The 23,747-nt window shown below is 38.0% G+C and overlaps 1 protein-coding gene across 2 annotated transcripts; it reads left to right on the forward strand.

Annotated features, from left to right (window-relative positions):
- The first annotated feature begins 13 nt into the window (after positions 1-13).
- LOC144682045 (nuclear receptor coactivator 5-like) lies at positions 14-21,026 on the forward strand. Of its 2 annotated transcripts, none has more exons than XM_078544311.1 (12): positions 14-90; positions 836-907; positions 3,270-3,334; positions 4,397-4,444; positions 5,354-5,425; positions 6,733-6,809; positions 12,453-12,582; positions 13,901-14,100; positions 15,835-16,116; positions 17,104-17,169; positions 17,577-17,768; positions 20,140-21,026. In XM_078544311.1, the coding sequence occupies exons 3-12, from the start codon at positions 3,276-3,278 to the stop codon at positions 20,178-20,180; spliced, it is 1,167 nt and encodes a 388-aa protein (XP_078400437.1). In that variant the 5' UTR covers positions 14-90; positions 836-907; positions 3,270-3,275; the 3' UTR covers positions 20,181-21,026. The 2 variants fall into 2 exon arrangements, with proteins under 2 accessions (XP_078400437.1, XP_078400438.1); XM_078544312.1 differs by having other exon boundaries at positions 68-206.
- Positions 21,027-23,747: the final 2,721 nt, after the last annotated feature.

The following is a 23,747-nucleotide window of genomic DNA, read 5'->3' on the forward strand; positions in this document are numbered from 1 at the left end:
GAAGCGAAGGGGCGGGGTCAGGTGCCGCTTCTGGTTGTGTTTCCGGCTCCGGTTCAGGTTGGCGGCTGAGGCGATCGAGAGCAGCAGGAGGTGAATCGAGGTTTCATTTTAATCTGAGGGGGTCCCCTCCTCCCCCGCAGGATCGCCGTCACCCGGGCCACTAACTCTGCGTTTTATTTTCTTTTTGCATCGCTGCCCCTGCTCAGGTTTTACTTTAGCTGATTTTTTCCCCCCCCTTTGTTTAGTTTTGGATGGCGGTGAGGCCCAGGCTCGGCCCAGCTGCCGCCGCTGCTCCTCCTGCCGCAAGCGGAGGCCTTGCGACCGTTCGCTCAGTCTGGGCCCGGCCGGCCTTTTCTCTCCTCCTCACTCCGCGCCGTTGGCGGTTTCGCTAGGCCCATGTTCCGATTTGTTTCAGTCTCCCTCACCGATGGAGACATCCCAAACTTTTATTCAGCCCAGAGTCGGTGGCCATGTTGTGAGGTCGCCCGTTTTACCGAGTCTCTTGTTTTTTAAACCCAGCGAGAAACAGTCGCCAAAAGCAGCGCCGATATTCTCAGCGTGTCTTGGATGGGTTATTTTTAGTTTTCTTAATGCATTCGCACACGCAGTTATCAACGATTTTTCTTCATTCCGCACTTCTCTTTGAAAAAATATAACGTAATGTAACTTATAGCAAATTATTCAGGCATTACATCTCACAAACAAAATTGCAAATGTTGGTAGTCTAAAATAAAAATACAAATATAGCTTGTCGGTCAAATCTATGAAGCGAAAAGGTATATTAACATTTATGTTTAACACTCCCCTCTGTTACCACTTTAATCTCTGTCTTTAGTTTCCACTGTTAAAGCTTGAAGGTTCAACAGTAAATTGAGAAGTCTCCTTATTTATAATTATAATTCAGAAGGTGAGTTATGTTGGTTATAGTTTTAATCCTTTGCGTTCTGTGCATTTTTTTCTGGAGGGGTATATATATGTTTGACAATCTTTAAAGTTGTACTGGTAAATTAAAATTCATGTAGCATGAAATGTACCTGATTTGGTTATGATGGGCACTTGTCTGGGCATCATTCCAACTTTGGTTGTCAAGACATTTATAAGTCATTCATTAGTGAAGAGAAACTACTTTTAAAACGAGACATATGGGGCCTTGAGTGGCTTAGTTGGTAATAGCAATAGATCTTTACACACAAACGAGTCCAAGTTCCTGGGCAGTGTGGTGAGTTAGCTGTAGAGCAGTTACAATTGGTCTAGGTATTTCTTGGGCAGGGAGTTGAGTGAGGGTATGACTAGACTGGCATTTGTTTCCTTGTTACCTAGGCACATGAAAATTAGCCATTTGGGAGAGAGCGTAACTAGTATTTCTGTATCGGTGCTTGAAACAGACTTCCTGACAATTCCAATGTATGCACATTTATTTTACAGGAGTTAAGCTTTTAAAAAGGAATACTTCACCTAGTTTCAAACCATACTTCACATTTGAAGAATTGTGTTTGCCAAAGTTTTTCATTATAGTTCACATTTCTCTAAAGAGAAAAGACAGGTCATGGTGTTACCAGTGTGAATGCTTAATCAGAACTGAAGACTCAATCTTTTAGTTTGTTGCGGACAAAACTTAAAGGCTGCCTGGAGTCAGAATTTGAAGCATTTTAATTAGAGTCTGGGGGGACAAAAAAGAGAGAAGGGAAGGGGTGGAGAATTGGATACATCAATCGCAAAGGAATTAGTGGATTAACAGACTGATTGATTGATAGATATACGCAAATTGTAGGAGTGTGCTGGATAAAACACACAAGTCACCACAAACGAAAGCAATAGGCAAAATATGAGAAATAAGCTGCAAATGCATCCAATCTAAAATTAACACAGCACATTCAAGTGACCTGAAAATGAGAGGTTGCTCTTAATCTGGAACACCATTGATTATACATAATTCTTGCTATGATGTACTGTTAAAAAAGACAGCATGATGTTGTAACACCCTTGGTTTATAGTAGGCTGCCAGCTCCTTTGAGTTGCTTTTTTCCCTCTATTGTCTTATCACCACCTTAGTGCACAGATGCAGCTAGGATTTGAGAGAAGTCCTTCCATGCAAAAAGGGAATCTGCACTTCTGTGGATTTCCTAGATTCCCTTGATGTATGAATCAGTAAAATATTGGCAAAAGCTTGTCATTTGGGAAATTATTTGAGGGGTTAGCAAGAAAAGTATCTTTCAATATGAGAATATAACCTACAAAACTCTAAGCAGCAAGTAGGAAAACAGAATTAAGCGGGATTACAATTTTGGGTGTATTGGTAACATTTAATTAGAGTTAATGCAATGTTTCTGTTTCAGAAATTGAAGCAAAATATGATTCCATGATACCACTAATGATTGAATTTGTACATTTCAATTTTACTAAACAGTAGGAACTCAGTATTGAAGCAATCCTCCACCTGACCAAATATTAAAAATTTCCAGTGATTTGGTGTTTCAAAGTTCGAATTGTACAACAATGTCCTTGCTAGGGGAATTCAAGACAAATACAGTACAAACTAATTGGAATTAAATTGTCAAGCACAAGAAACTTTAGTGGCCTGTGTACTATAATGACAGCTGCAATTATCTAGTACGAGGCTTTAACATTTGAAAAATGTGAAAATGGAGACAATCAGTGTACCAAGACACTTGAATTTGTTACTTGTCAAAAAGTTTGGGGCCACTTCAAAGATATATGCGCCATGATCTGGATGTCATCCTGTCTAGAATTATAAATGGATACCAGTTTGCAGTTGGAAAACCCTGCATGATGCAATAATAGTTTTAGGTTAGTAGATTGAGTTAGTCACTGAAGTTGCTGAATATCAGAAAAACATGTTGGATTGGGAAGATTTTACTGGTGTCTTAAAGATGTTGCAAAATCAACAATTTTGTTTTAAGCTCCAGAGTTGAAGTAACACCCTATTGCCAGTATAATGCAAGTAGAAGTATTTGTGACAACTGATATTACCAATTTTTTGAAGGATTGTAAACTTTTTATGTATCTAATTGTAAGTGTGTATTTGGAACCTGCAAATCTCTGGGTGTTTATTGCAAGGTTTAGCATCCTCCTCTCGGCTAGACTTCATTTTGATATTACACAGTTCCTTTACAATTGAACTGTCGCTAGACATAAGCACAATAAAAAGAATTGAGGGCATTGGATGAATTCCAAATGGAGTATGTGCCATTAGACCATTTACTTTGAAGCAATGCAACATTTTCTTAACCAGTTTTCTATTTTTGCAGGTTAAGATGTCTGCTTGGATAAAGCCTAGGGGAGGTCCATCACACAGACCCAGCCCAGATGGAAGGTAAGAAGTGTTTTTTTAATATGCCTCTTATCCCAGAAAAGTCCATTAAGATGCCTAGTTTACAGTTTTTGAGCATTGCTTCATTCAGGTATTTGTGAATATTCTAAAGTTTAATTAAACTTATGTTTGATAGCTTAATAATCTAATAGTCAATCATTACAATATTGCTAACTGATGCTGAAAAAGTTCTTATAATGAAAATAGGTTGGTCTGATTGAGAATTCAAAACCTCTAAACTATTTAGTAAGCACAAACAAATGAAATTGGATTATTTTATGTATTGCTGAAAAGAGACATTTTGTCAAAGTTTTTCATCTTGCACTCATCAGGACAATTCACAAGAATACCAGTGAGGGAAAACAACAAATTTATACTCAGAAGAGAGTGTTGATAGTTAGGGGCGTTTCCATTGAAAATGCACCATTTGATTTGTGTGTACTGGAAACTACATATATTAATACACAGGGCCCTGTTCTTTGCAGACAGAACATGTACACACATTGCATCTATTTCAGCTAAATAAAATAAGTGACAGCCATTTGCTGAATCATTCCTGAGATTGATGCCTTGACCAATCAGAGTAAAGCTGCCTGGTTTAAATTTCAAACAATGCTTGGCAGTTCACTGTCAGTCACCATCAATTGGTGCATTCTCCATGGCAGTGCCTCTACCAATCAGAGTCCACTTGCCAACCAATCAGCAGTCTCTTCTCATAGAGTATAAATTTGTTGTTTTCCCTCACATTGGTATCCTTGCGAATTGTCCCGATGAGTGCAAGTCGAAAAGCTTCGATTAAATTTTTTTTTCAGCAATACTCAAGTTCTGTACAACCTAACAACTATTATCATATGTCCTGAAAAATGAACCCATACTGCCTATTTTCTTCAACTTTTGAACTTTTTGGTAAACTGTATCATGTTCTGTGTCTCTACATTTCTAATCAAACTCTACCCTCTGGTAGTGAAAAGTATGAGATTCTTGACTAGTTTGCAGAAAGTTGATAACCAAGGCCTAGAGATTGACTTTCCTTGTCTATTTCTTTCTTCTCCCTCTCTCCTCCAGTTCATTTGCAACAGCAGAATACAATGTTCCAAGGGAATCCTTACCAAGGTATGATAAGTTTATTCTGGGTTAACAGACCAAACATGGTCTAATTATATTAGTAATAACGTTGTGTTGTCTGGAAAGTGGGGCAAAAATTCACCCAGGGCTTTGGGGGTGGTGGTGAAGGAACAGGGCTCTATGTTATTGTGATGTGGCACTGACAATGGATTAAGTGAATTGCATATGTTTCTCAATATAAACTTGTGTAAAGGTCCCATTGGCTTCTTGATTCTTCAATGAACAGAGTGTGAATTTTCCATCATTAATACACTACTGCAAACCCAGGCCATAGTAATGCTTTATCCACTATAACTACATTGTGGACAGTAATTCTTGCCCTCTGCTTTCCCACTGCAGTGATATAAAAAAACATACTTACCTGTGTTGCATTCAGATTTGAGGGTGATTACATTGGTGCAATTAAAACTTTGATATAACTACATTGTTAAGTAAAGCCTTCAATGGTACTTTGTTTTCTTCCACCAATTTTACTTTCATTTAATGCCTCTTCTCCTGAAGACACAAATTCACTGCTTTGCTACATATCTGGGCCTGGACAAAGTGTCAGAAAGCAGTTGGTTAATGAGTTTATTGTAACTGAGCCGGACTCAGTCTTAGCTGACCATACAATTGTTTGATTTCAGTAGGGGCCACTGAATAGTCATCAAGAGTGAGGAAAGTTTTTATTTGAGGATGAGATAATAAGAATAGTTTGTAGATTCTGAATTTGGTTGAGGTATGTAGCCACCACCCCAGGTGACTTGGGACTTCTGCACAGTACCAAATCTCATGGTACATTTACTGCTGAAGGCATCTGCAAGTTTTGTTTTGAAAAGGAGTTTGTGGTATTGATCTTCAGAATGTTTCATTTCAATGAAAGTTGACCAACTTAATTTAGTTTTCTGTTTTTAATAGCATCCTTTCAACTCGGCAAGATCTAGAGCGAGACCGATCACCTTTGGGAGCTGAAAGAGCTGATCCTTACAGGTGACAGATAAATATCTTTCTGATTTCAGTACTTGCATTAATTATAATTCGTGGATGAATTTTGGTATTTCTAAATGTAAACATGGAGCATTTTCTATTTTGACACAACTGTCAGCATTGAATATTCCTTTGTGTTAATTCCTCTCTGCCCAGCTAAAATCCAGGAGGCATTGCAACTAATTGCTGAGCAGGGATGACAAATTAATTTAACCTTTGTGTTGATTTCCAGCCTGTGTGGCCCATGACAGATTTACTCATAAACGCATATGGAAAACAGCAAAAACTTATTTCACTCGAGACCATTGCATCCTGGGTGAAAATTCTGTCATAATACTCGTACCAGATCAAGTAGAAAAGTCAGCACACTTAATCCACTATACAGTCCAGTTCACAGTAATCTGCAGGTTTAGGAATAATTTGTAATTAAGGCCATCAGTTTAATGATTAAGTCAGATTTACTTTTTTGACATGGTTTGGGATTTTTCAAGTGCATTTTGGGGACATTTGCTCAATTCTGTCCTTTACGCTTGGGGTTGTTGGCTTCTAGAGTAGGATCATGGTCACAGATTCAAATTAATTAAAATCAAATTTAGGATTATTTGGGTAATAGTTAAGAGTGATTAGCACTTGAAATGGGCTCTGATAGAGTTGTGAAAACAAAAACCAAAAAATAATTTAAGAACCAGTTTTGTCTCTAATCTCTCTTAATCCCACCTTTCTTTCCCTCTATTTCATTTTCAATTTGGCATTGATTAAATATTCTAATTTACCATTCCTGGTTTACACTGTGCTGCTCATCAAGACTTCTTCAGTCTGGTTAAGGAGATGCATAGTTGCTTGCCCTGTTCATACAAGTTCCAGATCCCCTTTAGAGAGCAAAGCACTGAAATGAATTTCGAATTACTGCAAGTTACAGTGCAAATGTTGTTCACACTGTCCACAAAATCCGGCCCAATGTACTTGTTCTCCATTGCTTTTCTACCCCAACCTCCTGAATTAAATGGATTTTTGCAAATTATTATTTTGAAGCTTGGAATGGAGAACTATCTTAATATTTTGTAGTGGTCTTCCTAAATCGCTTGTTTTTGTAATTGGTTAACTCCAAAACTTGAAATTATATTCATCAAAAGAAAACATAGTAAATAAGTAGTATCTGGTCATACAGAAATTGAGTATTGCTGACATGCAAGACGAAAAGCTTTGACAGTATGTCTCCTTTTTCAGCAATACTAAAGTAAAAAAGGTAATTGTGTTAGCGGGTGTAAATTAGGCATCTGTACTTAACTTCTGTTTTTCTTCCCTTTCAGGGCTCAGGAAGTGTTGGAATATTATGGTGGTTATACTGAGCCTTACAGTACAGAGGATTACAACTACACCTGGAGCGGTATGACTGATAGTTATGTATCTGCTTGTTTGTGGTGTATCAAAAATTTGCTGTGGAAAACTTATTACACTAGCAAAGGCATGTAAAGCAATACATGTTGAATAACTGCTGCTGTCTAGAAATTTACTTGCTAGTTCAATTTTACTTCAAGACAAAACTTGGATCGTTTATGAAGCAACAAACCATATGTGGTGAAAATTTGGATAGGAATTTTACCATTTAACTAAAATACAATGAATACTGCACATGAGTGCATGTAATTTTGTGGGTTATTGCCCTAGCTTTGGCATTTTCTTAGGAAGTTTTGTTTTGGCATGTGTTTTATTTGGATTAGCTTAAGGGCCCTCAGTATTGATCACTGATCCCTTTCTATAACTACAAATCTTTAAAAACTGGTTGATTTCCCTGACCTTTTATACATGAGTCAAGATCAATTGCAACCATCAGATCAGGGCTTGAGGGTGGAAGATAATTGGATCATGGTGCACTGATGTACCTTGTTCTCATTTTAGTGTTATATTTTGTCCTTATTTTTATGATTCTTAACTCCTATAGCTAAATAGAATGCATGCATCAGTTTGGAAATTGGAGAAATGGAAGTGGTTGGAGTATAGCTGTTTCTCTGCAGGAGAAGCTGAGGAACTAGAAAACAGACTTTAAACACCAGTACTTGGAGTGTGGGTAGTTGGCAAGTTACATTGTCAATTTCCATCATAAATATGGACATAAGAGTTGATTAAAGATGTTTATAGGCATTACATACAGTGAAAAGCCATTAATATAATTTGCTTTTCACCTATGGTGTTGCACATGGTAAGATATTACCAACTGTAATTTTATGGTGAAATGGATAGTTGGAGGGGGTAAAAGGAGGATGAGATAAGAGTTGCGTGGGTATTCAAAGAAGAGGTAGGGGATAGTCACTAATATTTCTCCACACTGCATCCCCTCAAGCTTTCTTCCCCCGCACCCTGTCATACCTCCCTACACCACTCTCAATGGGTTTCTTTCTTCCCCTCCCTGTGTGTGCGCTCCTTTTCCTCAGCCCCTCTTTGTTCTCATCTTTTCTGCCTCCAGCCCCATGCTTTGAAGTGGTTGTTAATGAGCCACAGCCACGATAGCTTGATGTGTGGGCTGCAAGATAACTTTGAGTGGGTTTTGCCACATGGGAACAGGAGTAAGCCATTTAGCATCTCGAGCCCTTTCCACCATTCAGGGAGATCATTGCTTATCAGTGATCTAAGTCCATGTACTCCGCCCGCAGCCCCTTATTCCTTATGAAGCCTAGATTTAAAATTAACAATTGACCTAGCATAAATTGCCATTTGTGGAAGAAACTTCTGAATTTTTATCATCCTTTTTAGCTAGAATTATTTCCTAATTTCACTCCTTAATGGCTAATTGTTAGTCTATGCCCCATTGTTATGACCTGGCAGTTGGTAAAGCTGAGTTATTTAAAAATCTGAGGGAAATTTTAAGCAACTGTCATAACTTATATTTTTATTTTTGTATGTTTGGGATGCAGCTCTAAATTCAGGAATCAGACCACCAGCTCTCGAGAGGTTTTATATCAAAGTACATGAGACATTTATTAATTTAAATAAGTTAAATATATACATATGGCTACAAATTACTACTATCATAACTTTCGTCAAATTCCCAAACTAATCTCCATTAAGGCAACAGCAACCCATAAACTTTCAACAGACACCAGGCAAAGCATTTTCACTTTACAAATTCAAAATGAGGTTCTTTTCACTTTGGTCCCTTTGGAGACGCAGTGGTAGGCTTATTGATTTTGATCTTGCATTGCCTCTGCCCTACTCTCTCACAACTGCTGTCTGTTATACCTGGCACAGCTCATTGAATGTAAATTCTCATTGTATCACCAGCCCCTTTGAACTCCTCCTCTTCTAACAATAAAGCCCTTTTCATAGTACCAATTTTATTAGTGATATAAACATATTGCTTGGCTTCTGATAGCTTTCACCTTTTTTGAATGCTCTATTCAAAAAATTGCAAATGCACTCTACCTCTCTTACACCTCAAAACTAGTACACATCAAAGCGCCCAGACTAGCTAGCTTTAATCCAAATAAGATACACCCACAGACTAAACCTCTTTAAAAGAAAAATAATTTCCAATAACATAAACATTAATAGCTTCGTGCTTCATAACCTAGACTTCCCAACTAGAAAACGAGTTTCTGTGTACCCTACTTGAACCCCATAAAATCTTAAACTTTAATCAGGTAACCCCTCAGCAATCTAAATTTTCCTTGTAATCTATCCCTTGGAGTCCAGGTATCATTCTGGTAAATTTACCCTGTGCTCCCTCCAAAGCCAGAATGTCCTTCCTAAGGTCTGTTGTCCAGAACTGTTCACAGTACTCCAGGTATGGATTAACCGGGTTTTTGTATAGCTGTGGCATAGCTTCCACCAGGGTCATTATCCAGAGAGAGAAAAATTACAGGGCAATGAGGAAAAGGTGGGGGAGTGGGACTAGGTGAGTTGATCTTGCAGAGAGCCAGCACAAACACGACAGGCCAAGTGGCTGTTTCCTGTGCTATGCAACCTATGACTCTTCCTTGAATTCTATTCCTCTAGATATAAAGGCCAGCATTCTATTCACTTTTTTGATTATTTCTTATACCTCCTCATGACATTTTAATATCCTGTGCACAAGGATCATTAAGATTTCTTTGGATGCCATGGTTTCTAGCTTTTGACCAATTAGAAATTACCCGTTCTAACCTTATTAAAGTGGCTGACTTTGCATTTGCCTAAGCGATAATTTATTTGCTACAGTTTTGCCCATTCACTTTTATGCTTCCACCTACACTGTTCACAATGCTGCCTATCTTTGTATCATCTGTAAGCTTGTATGTGGCTTTCCATCTCATCATCTGAGCTGTTAATAAATTGTGAGTAGATGAGGCCCCAGCACAGATCTTTGCAGGGCACAATAGTCACATCCTGCCAATTAGAGTACCTACTCATTATTCCTACCCTGTCTCCTGCTCAGCCATTTTCAGGAACAGTTCAATAATTATTTTCAATTCCATCAGCTTCAACTTTTTCTTATGAGGAACTTTTATCTATTGACTTTTGGGAGTCCATGTAAATGATATCCATAGACATTCCCCATTTACAACTTCAGGCATTTCTTATAAAATTCTGATTTGTCAGGCATGATATCTGCATTGAAGGTGAATTTAGGACAAAGGACCAGTAATTCATTAGGGTCTGTGAGTGAAAGACCTAGCCTTTTCAGGTTGGGGGAGGGATGCTGGGTAATGGAAACACTATTCTCCCCCCCCATGTGGGAATCTAGAACTGTGGGGGGGGGATTGAATTTCTTCTGAGGTTTTGGAATTCTTTCCTGAAACCATTGGAGGCTGGCCATTGAATATATTCAAGACTGAGTTGGACAGATTTTTGATCTACAAGTGAATGAAGGGTTACTGGGGAACAGGCACAAAAATGGTGTAAAGGCCAAAATCAGATCAGCCATGATCTTTTTGAATGGTGGAGCAGTCTTGAGGGGCTGAATGGCCTACTCCTGCTCCTATTTCTTCTGATCTTATTCAGTTGGGAGGATGGTTTTGAGACACTGACATGCTAATCAGTGCAGGAGTTCTGTTTGGTTGGTTGGGCAGGATTTGGGATCTGAGTGGAACAGGACCTCTGCCATGTAAATCTGCTCAATGATGGAAGGACGAATGGGCTGGTGGCCTGGTTGTGAAACTGCTGCTCAGTGATGGGGTTTAAGATACGCAGTAGAGCAATGTCACATTTGGGGAGAAAATGTTGTGTTTTGGGGTTCTATAGCAGGAAATGCTTCTCAGTGGGGTGAGTGTACTGCAGCCCAATAGTGGAGAACATCATGTGATCTGGTCTGTACAGATGAGAAAATTCTGGTGCGTTTTATTGGCCAGATGAACAGAATGCATTAAACAGCATGTATCATTAGACTGCTTTGGTCAAGGCATTGTTCTATCAATGGCTGCAACCATGTGTTCCAGTTCAATGCTGCCACTTCAGATATTTGGTAGCAATGCACACTGAAGCCAGCAGCAAGTTGGAATTTGAGGGATTAAATTAATTAAAATTTTAATTGTTTGCACGTTAAAGTTCTGCACTTACTTTGGCTAGCAGATAAATCCACAAGATCGATAGTCGTCAGTTGTGCTGACAAGTGGTTAAAACCCAATTTGAGTTTTTGTGTGGAACAATGAGCCTGATGACTCAGTTACTGAGAGACTGCTAAGTTAGGAAAATGCAATAAATTACAATTGGGCACCAGCATCCTTTCATTTATGAAAGATGATGGACATGCAACAAACAAATCCATTTCAGATGGGGTGTCTTCATATGGGCATCTTTGCTGAAGACTGAAGTTAAGAGGTTCTACCACAAGTGCCATACATGTAGCTACCAAGTGTCATTTTGGGTGGTTGTTTTCAGCATTAGCATCTGCCAAGCTGCTGTAGCCACTGGTGGTCATGGCAATGCATGCCAGTCCACAGTTCACAAAATATGATGACTAACCATTAAGCTGAAAGAAAAACTTAACCCGAGCAGAAAATAATATAGCAGACACGTGCTGTGAATTTTGAGTTGTATTATGTAGTTGTTCAGACTAGGCAGATAGCCACCAAGTGGCCTGATTATGTAATTACTTTACAATATTACTTGCATAAACTATATATAGTGCTGACTATTGTACTACCATGAAAATTTCCTAGCAATAAGAAGTCGAGTTGTGAATTCAAAAATGTAAGATTTTAATAGATAGATTAGCGGTCAACTGTTTTGAAATTTGCAGATTGTTTTGGAGTTGCTCATAAACTGCAGATTGTAAATGTGTATGAAAAGGCATTCCACTTTATTTTAAAACCACCCATTCAGGCATGAAAATATTTCAAACAGAGGGGTTGTAGGACATTATTTAAAATTCAACATTTTCCCTAATATGTCACATGGCAGATCAGCTTTAACATTAAATGTTCTATTAATTTCAGCTAACTAACAGAAGTTTGCTAATCTCCCCACCCATGCAATAAGTCGGCATACTTTTGAGGCATTATATTAAATAGGATCTGTACCAAACCATGTCAGATGTGACTCAGTAGCATTCTTGCCTCTGAGACAGAAAGTTGTGGATTCAAATCCTGCTCCAGGACTTGAGCATGACAGTCTAGACTGACACTCCATTGCAGTACTGAGGGAATTCTGCACTGCCAGAGATGTTTTTCAGATGTGATGTTAAATAACAAACCATCTACGCTCTCAGGTGGACATAAATGACCTCATGGAACTATGTTGAAAAAGGATGATGGGTGAGCTTCCCCTGGTGTCCTGGCCAATATTTACTCTTTAATTGGCATCACAAAAACAGGTTATCTGGCCATTTTCACGTTGCTGCTTGAAAGCTTCCTGTGTGCAAATTAGCCGTCATGTTTCCTATATTACGGCAGTGACTAAGCTTAAAAAAAACTTGTTTGTAAACCACTTTGGATCATCTGGTGGTCATGAAAAGCACTATATAAATGCAAGTCTGTCGTTTTTTTTAGAACAAAAACGAAACGGTTAATGTATTCAGAAATCAATTAACTATTTGATTGTACATTCTTGTTTACAGAAGACAGCTGCAGACCAGAAGATAGTCGCCGAGATGAGCTTTATCAGCAGTTCTATAGAGAGATAGAGGATGACTACAATAAAGAGAAACATGCTGACTGTGTAGTTATAGCCCTAAGCAAACAACAGGGGTAAATTGCCTTTGGTATATTACTTTAGCACTCTTTGTTGCATATTGCAAATCCACACCAAACAGACTTCTATCCTGCACAGGTTTGAGATTGCCATTTGAGACACTGACTCTGTGCCAGACTTTAACTGCAGAAAATGTCATATGACTTGAAGAGAATGTATAAGGACCATCAATTTACACACTTGATCATTGGCAGGAATATTATTCTACAAAAAAAACTTAATCTACAATTCTATATAAATGGAAAGGAGGAGTAGAATTCTAGGTGCTTAAGAGCTCTAATTGATGTGCCTCAAGGTTTCTTTTTTTATAAAAAGATCTATCAAGCATGTTCCTTCACGGTCTTCCGTTTTCCCTCTTGTCGCCTCCCCTAAAGGCGTTGATTTGTGATTTTAAGTGTAGTTCCATTGGAAATAGGAAGTATGTAAGCTGAAAAATGGTCAACCTTGGGCAATTGGAATCACCTTGGAATTGCCAGCAGTGTAAAGGTTCTACAAAGATTGTTGGGGCACATACTCCATTATGATGAACAGTAATTTGTCTAGATGCAATTGATGACCACCATCTGAATTTTTTTGAGCAGGAATCTCGCTTTAAATTCATCTGAGCCATTTCAATCCAGAAGCTATCTAATTGTTATAATCGTGGAACATGAGATGTTTATCTCGATTTAAAGAATAAGTTGCTAAATTTGCCATTTTTGTTGCTTCGGCTCTGTGCAAAATTCTGAAGGTTTCTCAATGAATATCGGTTTTAAATTATAGATTCTCATTAGCTAACTAGTCAACCCACTATAGCTTTGACAATTAGCCCTGTGTTGCAATGGAGATTGGATGCGCAACTATTTAAACCTGACCTAAAATCTTAAAAAATTGAGGGTATAACCCTCCATTGGCCTTACACTCGAACAGTTGCTTAAGAAAAGAACGTACAATTTCTATTAAATTGTTAAGCTATGACTACCCTCTTGTTTGCAATGTTTGCTGTAAAATATGGTTTAGCTTTAGCTTTCAGACTTAGTTTCCGAAAGCATCGGCAACCAAGAACGAGAGCTTAAATGTCTCCTTAACCAGGGAAATGTCTGTGCACTTGGGAAGTGAGTCACTGCCATTATAAGAATTTAAACCAAGTTTTGTCCATTTTTAATTAAAAAAACAAAAATCCTCATCTGCAAATGTACTCAGTTATTTTAGGGTCTTGCACGGGGTATTGTTTTTCAAAAAAAAAAATCATTGTGTGAAATGCTAGCAACTTAATAGTGTTTTCAATCTTGCTAGAGTACCTAACTGGAAAATATTCAATCTTTGAATTTTAAGGGATTATGCCAAACTGGTAGGGCGACGAGTGCAAGAACTGGGACTTCTCGTGGATCTTGTGTACCTTAAATTAGAGTTGGCTCTTGATACTGCTTTGAAAGATGTTCGAGAAGAAGGTTCCCCATTTTGTGTCGTTGTTGGTGGAGAACATCAGTCTCTTTCATCTTGCACGGTGATTATTTTGTATGCAGGCCACAAAGGTACATATTCAGTTTCCATAAAGATACTCTTAGAATTCTTGATGTATAGAGCCCCATTGATGTCCTTATGTTTTTATTGAAATTTTTGTAGTATTCTTAAGTAACTTGATGCTCATCGTTCCTGAGCCAAATTAGATACTTCCAAACAATAATATTCATCGTTTGGCTCTATTGAGGTATTTCTTTCCAAAGTATTTTAATAGTTTTTTTGAACTAGGAAAATATATTTGAAATTGATTCCTACATCATGTACAGTTTCTTATTTGATAGGCAAGCAAAGTGCTGGTGGGTTTCTGCTTTTGAGGAAGAATGTCTATTCATCTTGAACTGACTTTTTAAACTGCCTGATGCTTCTTGCAGTGAAGCACTGCTCCTTTGCTTGGTACTTGATTACCTGACTGATATTGGAGCTCACTGAAGAAATGTGGTCTAACCACAATGCAATAAGTTGGTATCACCTGCCATATGTCTGCAAGAGTCTGAGATTCCTTTTCCCATGCGAATTTGTGCGATTACATGTGACCAAAATCCATTTTCCTAGACAACATATTTAGCATGCAACATCTTTAGGCAGTGGGTTACATTTTGATTCATTGGACGCAACTATTAGTCTTTGGAGGAACTGGTTTTTGTAAACTTTCCATTCCAGTGAAGAGAGGTTATAGATTTTTGTTTCAATGCAGTTCATCACTCTTTTAAGCTGGTGCTGACACAAACAATAGTTTAATTTATTTTCACCTGTCTGTGGGATGTGGTTTCTGCTGCCTAAGTGGCTGTACTTCATTTTCTTAACCTGAGCAAATGAGTGTAATCATCCTGTTCAATCATAGAATCCATTATTGACAAGCTCACAGTATCCATGTGGCCAATGTTCCAGACATCACTGGACTGCTAATAGTGGAATTTTAAATTTTGTTTCTTCCCTAATTAAAGACACTGAACTTTCCCTGTGCTATATGAAACACTTCAAAGTTTGAATTATAAGATTACTTTAACTAACACCAAATAGTTGCTTTAAAAACTCTGCTGTATGGTCAGCATTAAAAATAATTTACAGATAGCTTGTATTTTAACTCATTGTTTCACCAGTTTTATACTGTCAGACATATTAATATAATATCCTTCATGCTCAAACAGTTTATCACCTCAAATTGCTTCCAATACCAATGCCAGACTTGAAACCTACAACTGAGGTGCCCAATCTTTTGATATATCAGTTAGTGTGTGGGCTGAGTATGATTGCAGAGAAATGAGAGACTTGATATACACAAATGCCTTTTGTTCTAATGCACGCATAACATAACCCTTCGTATGACAGGTTTAAAACCCCTCTCTCCATAGACATACATTTAGGCTGCCTCCCTCCTCACCTTACTCCCCATAAACCCCCGCCCCCCCACCATGGGTCATATGAGTGATGGGTAGTCCAGCCATGTACAAAAATGAAAGAATCTCCAAAGCTTGTGATGGGTATGAAGGCTGGATTTGGACTGCAGTGCTATATAAATGAAAATCTTTGTTTTTGTGCAAATGTTCAGTAGTTCATGTTGTGTCTATGCAAAATCTATCTTGGTTGTTTTTCTATCCCACTTCATTGAAATCCCAGTGACAGTGCCAGTGTTGGTTTATTTCCTAATACTTGCTAGTAAATTACAAAAATATCCTCAATGCGCACCTTTACACACTGAAGAGCTTTCATATCAGATCAAAAATAACGTTACCTCTCTCGAGCAGAACATCGTAATATGCCTTTGGAAGATGCTTTGGACCTGATTTCTCGTGAGCACCAACGCATATTTGGTGAAAATCTGGAAAAAGAACGACTTGAGATTGCGCACAAAGCAGCTAATTTGGCAGATGACTACCTTCATCGTGAATCTTATGATGAAAGTCATGTCGTGCCAAGCAGCGTTCGGCATCTCCTCTTTCTGCTAGGTGATGGCAAGCACCTTTATGCTGAGGAGCTTCAAAAAGTGGTTGACTACTTGAACAAAAGAAAAGAGGACCTTGAAGGAGGTTAGTTGAGAATTTAATCATTTTGTCTGTCGAGTGAGGCTATATTGATGGAATCCACTCAATCTCAGCAGCTGTGTATTGAGAGTAATTTCACTGCTAACATTTTCAATTAAATATCGCGATTGAGAATTAATGTGCAACATAGGTTACTTCAAACTGTTGTATAGATTTATTACCATATGTGCCATTTATGGAAAATTGCATCAAGACTAGACACTGGTTATGTTAATGTTGCTCAAAAACCTCAAGGTAAGATGCATTACCGGAAAAAGTTTTGAGGGATGGTTGAATTTCTAAAGGTTACAACTGTGACCAATGCAGTGTCATTAAAGGAGCTGCCAGATTGCTTTTTTGATCATTGCCAGTGCCAATCTCTTGCCTGCTTGTGCAGAGGCTCAAATAACAGTAACCGGTTGATTATGCAGGCACTTATTCAACAGCACTAAATATTGGTTCTGCTCCTAAATTCAATCCTGTTACCTGCTGTAAAACACAGACTTCACAATCACTGCACATGGAGATAATCCTGCTAAGGATGGGTCAGTGGTCGACAACTGCTGGTGAAGTCGCTCCCTCTCTCATTAGTGCATGTCAGAAACTGAGTTCCTTGAGAAAAGAATCATGCACTGCATTCAAATGCACCAATAAATTTACATGTACCTCAAGTTGTTCTTACTGACACACCTTGGTATTCTGATTTTAGGATTTGTCCACCCACACTAAAAACTTCCAAGACCACAAAATTGAAACCAGGCAACCAAGAAATGTAAGCACAACTAGAATTCTGTTGTGTGGGCTTTGACAGCCAGATTGCCATGGGGTCAGGCCATATGTAGCCTTAGGGGTGCAGTTTGGGCATCCCTGCTATAGCACTGTACAGAAGTTTCAGTTGAATCACTGATCGAGAGCCTTGATTTATGAGCTGCTGTCTCCAAATGTGCTGGTTTTTATAATTGTTGCAAACTTAACATATATTTGTTTTGATAGAGGCAAACAGTAATTGGCAAAGCTTCCAAGAAGGGGGAACTGAACTTTATCAATGGCCACATGAAGGTAAGTGAGTATATTTCAGGATTTCAGTGCAATGTTTTAAATGGTTGTTGTTCAATTTGAACTGGTTGCATTGTATAGGTGCCATTTCCATTATCCTTTTTTTTAAAAGAACAGTGATAACTATTTTGGGACCTTTGCTTCAGTAAATTTCTGAGGAAGGGAAAATCTATTCCAATCTTGCTTGGATGTGTAACACTTGCAAAATTATACTTTACCAATTATAAAATAACTTACTGACCTTATACTTGTGTATTCTGCTGATAATTTCAAGTTACTTTGCAAAGTACAGCAATTTGAATTAAACAATTTAAATAATAGCGGTAGGTGGAATTTAGTGATTAAAAGATTTAGATTAGGTGCAAGCTGTATGTTAGTGTGCATTTATGTCTTAAACTTTTGTTTTCCAGCTTCTCTTGTTCAACAACCCACTGGAACTGAAGGTTACTACGATGTAGGCAGTGTTTCACAACCCTCCAGCAAGCCTAAACCTCTTCTTCCAACACCAGGCAGGCCACCCCTTTTGGGTCATGCACCCCTTTCTCAGAAAAAACCACCGCTTTTGGGTGATCGGCCAATCAGGGCTCTTCTTCCTGCTCCGGGTTAGCGTTTTTCTCCCAATTATTTTGCATTCTCTCAAATATCTTGAATATAACTTCAAGCATTACAAGACTATAATACCTTTAAATGAGTTCAGAATATTATATTTTATCATGTCATTTTCGGAGCATAGCTTTCCAGGGTAATGAACTTTGCATTTCAAAGATGTCTTTATGGTTTCCTGTATTGTGTCACGCTGTAGATAAAAATCCACAAAATTGCAAGAGCTGTCTGACCTATTCTTAAAAAATATTTTCACCTTGGGTAACATCAATTTTTCAACAGCTAAAAAGACATCTTTACATTACTACATGGAACTCTTTTAAGCTGCAGAATGTTGTCTTTCCCCAACGTTCATACAATCTATCTGTTCTCTGGTCAATTACTATATTGCTAATTAAGTTTACAGAATAAATTCCTTTTATTTGATCTATGTCTGGACAAGGAACAGGAAATGGTAGATCTGTTATTCCTGGTGGAGAAATGTTATTGAATGATCAGATCTAACATGAGCCCAGATCTTCTGGTCAGCATCGATGCATGCATTGGCGCTGCCCATAAAGATTTCTACAACCCAACCGTTTTGCAATTTTTCAGCCAGGACTTGTCTCGGCTGAAGCACCGATGGGTCAGCGCAGATATACACAGGGCAGACTGTCGAGCACAAGCAAAGATGAACAAAGACGGGACATGCCCACTTTTCATGGCAGTAGCTGCCATATTCAGACAAGTGTTTAAAGTCTCAAGTCTCTCTCAAGTGAGTGGGTGTGTTTGTAGCTGGGTTGGGAGGGTGTGGTCAGGTTGGGGAAGGATGATTTGGGGGAGTCTGTTGTAGTGCTCAATTGAGTTATGCTGGCTAACCTCTGAGTTAGATCAGCTATTAATCAGTGTAGCATTTCCTGGGTAAGTATCCCTGTAAGTCCAGCCTATCTGGCCCAAGTTTCCGACACTCATCTCAGTGTCAGAGATGTTTGCAGAGAGTCCCGGGCAGTGGAAATCGGCGAAACTTCACTGGCAATTTCAGTACATGTGTATATGATTTCTCAGGGTTCTGGCGTCCATCACCCAACTTGCATCCAATCTCCGACAATCTGGATACCCAAGTATTTGGGCCACGACCTTTAACTCAGATGTGCCAAATGTCAGGAGCTATATTTCTATCTTTAAAAGGGCTAATTTGAAAGAAGTGAAGGAATGACTGAAGCAAATGGATTAGAGGACGATATTCAACAATGCATCAATAGAGCAAAATATATCCCTTATTTAAAAATGCAGAGGGTGTAGGAATAATACATATCTAGAATTAGCAACTCTGATTAAACAAATGTGACTAAGTGGATTCACAAAAATTAAAAATGAAAGAGGCAAGTTATGACCCTTACAAGCCTCGAAGGAAAAAGGAAGGAGTTTACTTCGATTGCAAGTAGGAATGCACAGAAACAGATTAAATTGATCAGTAAAACCAAGAGATAGCTAAAAGAAAGCATTGCTGCAGAGGCAAAATTATTTTTTTAGAATTCAGTGTTGATAACAGTTCTCATTTCTTCTGGATGCTCTCTGTCAGTGATGCAAACAGTAAAATGAAATGGGTTATTTTTTGGTTGGTAGGCTGTGACTAGTGGGATGTGCCAAGGACCAATGCTTTGGTCTCAGCTATTTACAGTCTATATTGATGAATTAGCTGAGGGGACTGAGTGTAATAGATCCAAGTTTGCTGACGATACTTTTCCACCCAGCTTTGTATGTTGAGGATAATAGAGGCTGCAAAGGATGGACAGATTAAGTGAGTGACAAATTCAGTACAATATAGGAAAATATAAAATTACTCTCGGTGTGAAGAATAGAAAAGAAGGCAAATGGATGTTATGTAGTGGGATTTGGGTAAGAAAGAAATTATTTCTGCAATTATATGGGTCTTTGATGAGACCACACCATTGAAGTACTGTACTTACACAAGGAAGGATATACTTACCTTTGAGGGGATGCAATGAAGGTTCACTTGATAACTCATATCAAAATGAGAAATGTCCTCAGAGGGTTGTGAATCTTAGAAATTCTCTACCCAAGGCTGCTGTAAATGGCCAGTCATAAGTACATTCACAATGGGGGTTGATGGATATTTGGACACTAAGGGAATTGAGGAATATAGGATGGGGGTGGGAATTGAAGTTAAGATACAGGATCAGGTATGATCTTATTGATGGGCTTTATGGCTTATTCCTATTTCAAGTTTTTGTTCTTATGAATGAACTTCCTCTGTGCTGCAGCCTTATTACTCTTAAAGAAAAAAAGGTACATTGTAAAATGATGCAGCCTGAACTTGTTACTGGGTGGAGATTCTTGTACATGAAGTAATTTTTTTTTCTATTATAGGTCATCCGTTAAAACTAGGTGCTAGGCTCCAGCTGCAGTAAGGAGTGGCCATTCGAAGCATCAGAATGCACATTGCTTTGAAGAGGAGTTTGTATATCCAACACAACATTGTTTGAAGAGCACCAGAAGTATAAGACACCACACCGAACGAATACCATGAACACCTTGATGAATAGTCTCAGACTGAATTGTAAACTGTAGTATTTTAGCATTTTAGAAAAATCCCATTGTAAGTTCAAGTTCCTTTCGAAAGGTGTATGCCCAATGTCATGTATAAGGACCATTTTTTTGTAACTTTTAAATGTCGCCATGAATGGTTTTGAAAGGGTTGGGAAAACCTTTTAATAAATGTATCTTTCGCAGTGGTTGTTTTATTTGTTAGATGCTTGTTAAAATTTTCTCCATTCTGTTTTATGACAACTTTTTTTAAAAGATTCTATTGTATGGTGATACTGTTTTATGGAGACTTAAAGTACTCTGACATGCGGTTCTTCATGTTGCTAAAAGCAATTATATCAACAGGAACAAGTTGAGTAAATATCACCGTACAGTATTATCTTGGCCAGATTTGTACAACAGTTCACTTGACTGCTTTTTTTTACTGAGCATTGTAACAGTGCTGCGTTGATTTGCTGAGAAACAATATGTTCAGTATATCCCAATTAAAGTAATTAAATTTCTTTAATGTATTGATATACACCTGTTAAATGAAGTTTCTAATTATTTTGCAGGAGGAGGGAGAAAAACCCACAATCACTTCAGAAACCTTAGTTCTCAGTGTGTTACAATGTGATAGTATTTTAAAGTAAAGAGATGTCTTCTGTAACAACTGAAGAATAAGTAGGTGTTTGAACTTAATAAAGGTTTCCCTTTTTCTTTGTAATGCATTTGTTTGAACATGTAAATTATTTGGTGTAATACATTGAACTTCTGTTTAAAGCAAATTCTTGTGGCTTAAAGAAGGGAGAAAATGTGTGTTATGTGATCCTTCTGTAGGGTTCATGCTTTCTCTTGCATTTGCTCTTAACTTCATTTTTTATCAATGTGCAATATGATTGACATTTTGAATTTGCCTTCCTTGATTCTCAAGTTCCAGATGTGGTGTTTTAAATGCTCTTCCATTTTCTGCATTTGAGAACAGAACTCATTGCACATCTCTAACAATTTTGATGTCCTAGGAAAAAATATTAATTTTTTTCCCGCTGTTTTATTTTTCATTTCAAAAACAGGATTTTGATTGCTGATCACTTGATTTACCCCATCTTTTGATGGTGTCTTGCACTGTGGACCTTGGCTCTTCACCTAACTTAATTTTGAAAGAGAATGACTGCATCGAAATGTAGAACTTATGCTCTCATTAAGTTCCTTCAGTGAGATTAGTCATAAATGATTTGTCATTAATGTATAATTTGGTGTTGCTAAAATTGTTGCCCTAGCTTGTTTAATTTTGCATTTGTTAGTGATTAGTTTGGTAATTACTTAGTACAGATTTCCATGAAGAAACGTGATTTTGTTGGGAGTTCTTTTTTAATTTATAACATTGGAGATTTCTCCATTTGGTCTGTCAAATGCATTCTTAAGAGTTTAGTTCTTTGCTTTTAGCCTGCAATTGCAGTTAATATTTCATTACACTGAGCAGTTTTGGGTAGAATTGATGTTTGTTCGTAAAATGAAGAGGAAAATGAGCCTTCCTTGCCTGAAAGTGAATCAGTACTCCGGCTGCCCTGCTCGAAGGATCTCTTTGTTCAAAGGGTAAAAGTCCTATTGGGTGAACTTTTTTGAAAGATGGGTATTGTGTTTTCAGAAAATTTCACAATAACTCAAAGTTATTAGGTAAACTCTTTCATTTTGAAGATCTTCAGCTAACATTGGACAAGTAGAGTTTTTTAAAAAAGCATTTATACAGCATTAATACAATGGAGTGCAACACTGTACAGAGAAGAATCCAACATTAATATTGTATGTTCAAGGGTCGTCAATGTGCAGAGAATGCTAGTTTTTCCCCCCTTATTTGTTACTCATAGGCAGATACAATATGATTACTTTGTGCATCTTGCTAAAGTTTGGAAGGGCTGCGTCATAACTAAAGGGTCTCACATTAGGTAGTCTGTATAGAGGGCATTTTGTTTTTCTAAGTGGTTATACTAAAAAGCCAAGACATGTATCTTAACTCTGCCATTATTGAATATTAAACAAGGTACTCCTTATCACAGCCTTACCATATCTCAAGTAAATATTGCTTCCATTTTCATGGTAACTTAGGTTGTTTGACAACAAATAGAATCTAAGACCTTGCAACAGTGCACACATCTGCTCTTATACATTGTCTTGCCAGATAATTGGCAAGCCTTCCGCATTGTGAATGGCTTTCCTTTTGGAGATTAGCATCCTTGTGTCTGTCTGATGAGTGGGGGGGGGGGTGGGAGGCTTTGAGCCCATAGCTTTTTTTCTGTACTACCAAACAACTATTAATCGATTTTGAAAGGATGGGTGCTTGGGGAGTGGGACTGACTGGGTTGCTCCATGGGGAGCTGGCATGGATTCAATGTGCCTAAAAAATGACTAGAAGAAGTTGTTTTAATTTCTGGATTGAGTAGTTTTCTTTATTCAGCCTCAAAAAGGAGTTTGAGGCCTTGTTACTGATTTTCGGATTTCACAGTGAGCTTATAGTAAGGGAGCTCAACGTAAGTCTTTCAAGGATAGTAAGAAAGTTGAAGAACTCTGAAAAATTCATGTAACAGTTAGTACTCACTTGATCTTCCAGTATTAGTGTCTAATGTACTTTATTTCTCTCCAAGTCCCACTCCAGGACCTGAGCATAAATGACACTCCAGCACCTTACTGAGGGAGTGTTGTGACGTCGCAGGTGCTATCTTTTGAATGTGATAATAAACCAAGTCCCATTATGCCCTCTCAGGTGGAAGTAGAAGATCCTATGGCATTATTTTGAGGAAGAGCAGCAGAGTTATCTCTGATGTCTTGGCAAATATCCTTGAACCAACATCACCAAATCAGATGATCTTATAATTATCACATTGCACGCAAACTCACAAACAGCAAATTTGCTGCGGTATTTCCTATATCACACTGGTGACTTCATTGGCTCTAAAATGCTTTGAGACATCCATTGGCTGTATAAATACAAGTCTTTTCAAACAGCCCCTCAAAGACATAATTTGCAAAATTGGTTTATGTTCTGCATTAACTAGAAATTAAGCATGTAGGGCACAGGCCAATGAACAATGATGTAATAAGTAGATTGTTGAAAAAAAAGTTATAAACTTCCTGACAGTAGTAAATACAGTCTATTTGCCAACAACTCATAACACACTTCAGTTTTTGCTTTCAAATATAATACACACTGGAACACATCCCTTCCCCATGTTTTCATGGTTTTGTCTCTTCATCTGTAGTCATGGGTTTAAATGATTGATTGGCCTTTGAGCTGCTTAGAATGCAAATCAATGAATTGATGTTTTATCTGACCATCCCAATTTGAACAATCTAAAGGTGGTGGGCGTTGACACATTCAAATAAGGTTGTCTTGGTTTAACATATCAATTTTGTTTGGAAAGCAAAACAACAAGCATCTTTTGGAAAAAGATACA

The sequence above is a fragment of the Cetorhinus maximus genome, chromosome 6 (assembly GCF_964194155.1).
Source record: "Cetorhinus maximus chromosome 6, sCetMax3.hap1.1, whole genome shotgun sequence".
Taxonomy (NCBI): domain Eukaryota; kingdom Metazoa; phylum Chordata; class Chondrichthyes; order Lamniformes; family Cetorhinidae; genus Cetorhinus; species Cetorhinus maximus.

Bases quoted from the DNA above. Each gene is read 5' to 3' on its own strand.
- LOC144682045 (XM_078544311.1), top strand. From the start codon at position 3,276: ATGTCTGCTTGGATAAAGCCTAGGGGAGGTCCATCACACAGACCCAGC. The intron at 12,583-13,900 runs GTAAATTGCCTT...TTGAATTTTAAG, and splicing joins GCCCTAAGCAAACAACAGGG to GGATTATGCCAAACTGGTAG. The intron at 14,101-15,834 runs GTACATATTCAG...TCTCTCGAGCAG, and splicing joins TTTGTATGCAGGCCACAAAG to AACATCGTAATATGCCTTTG.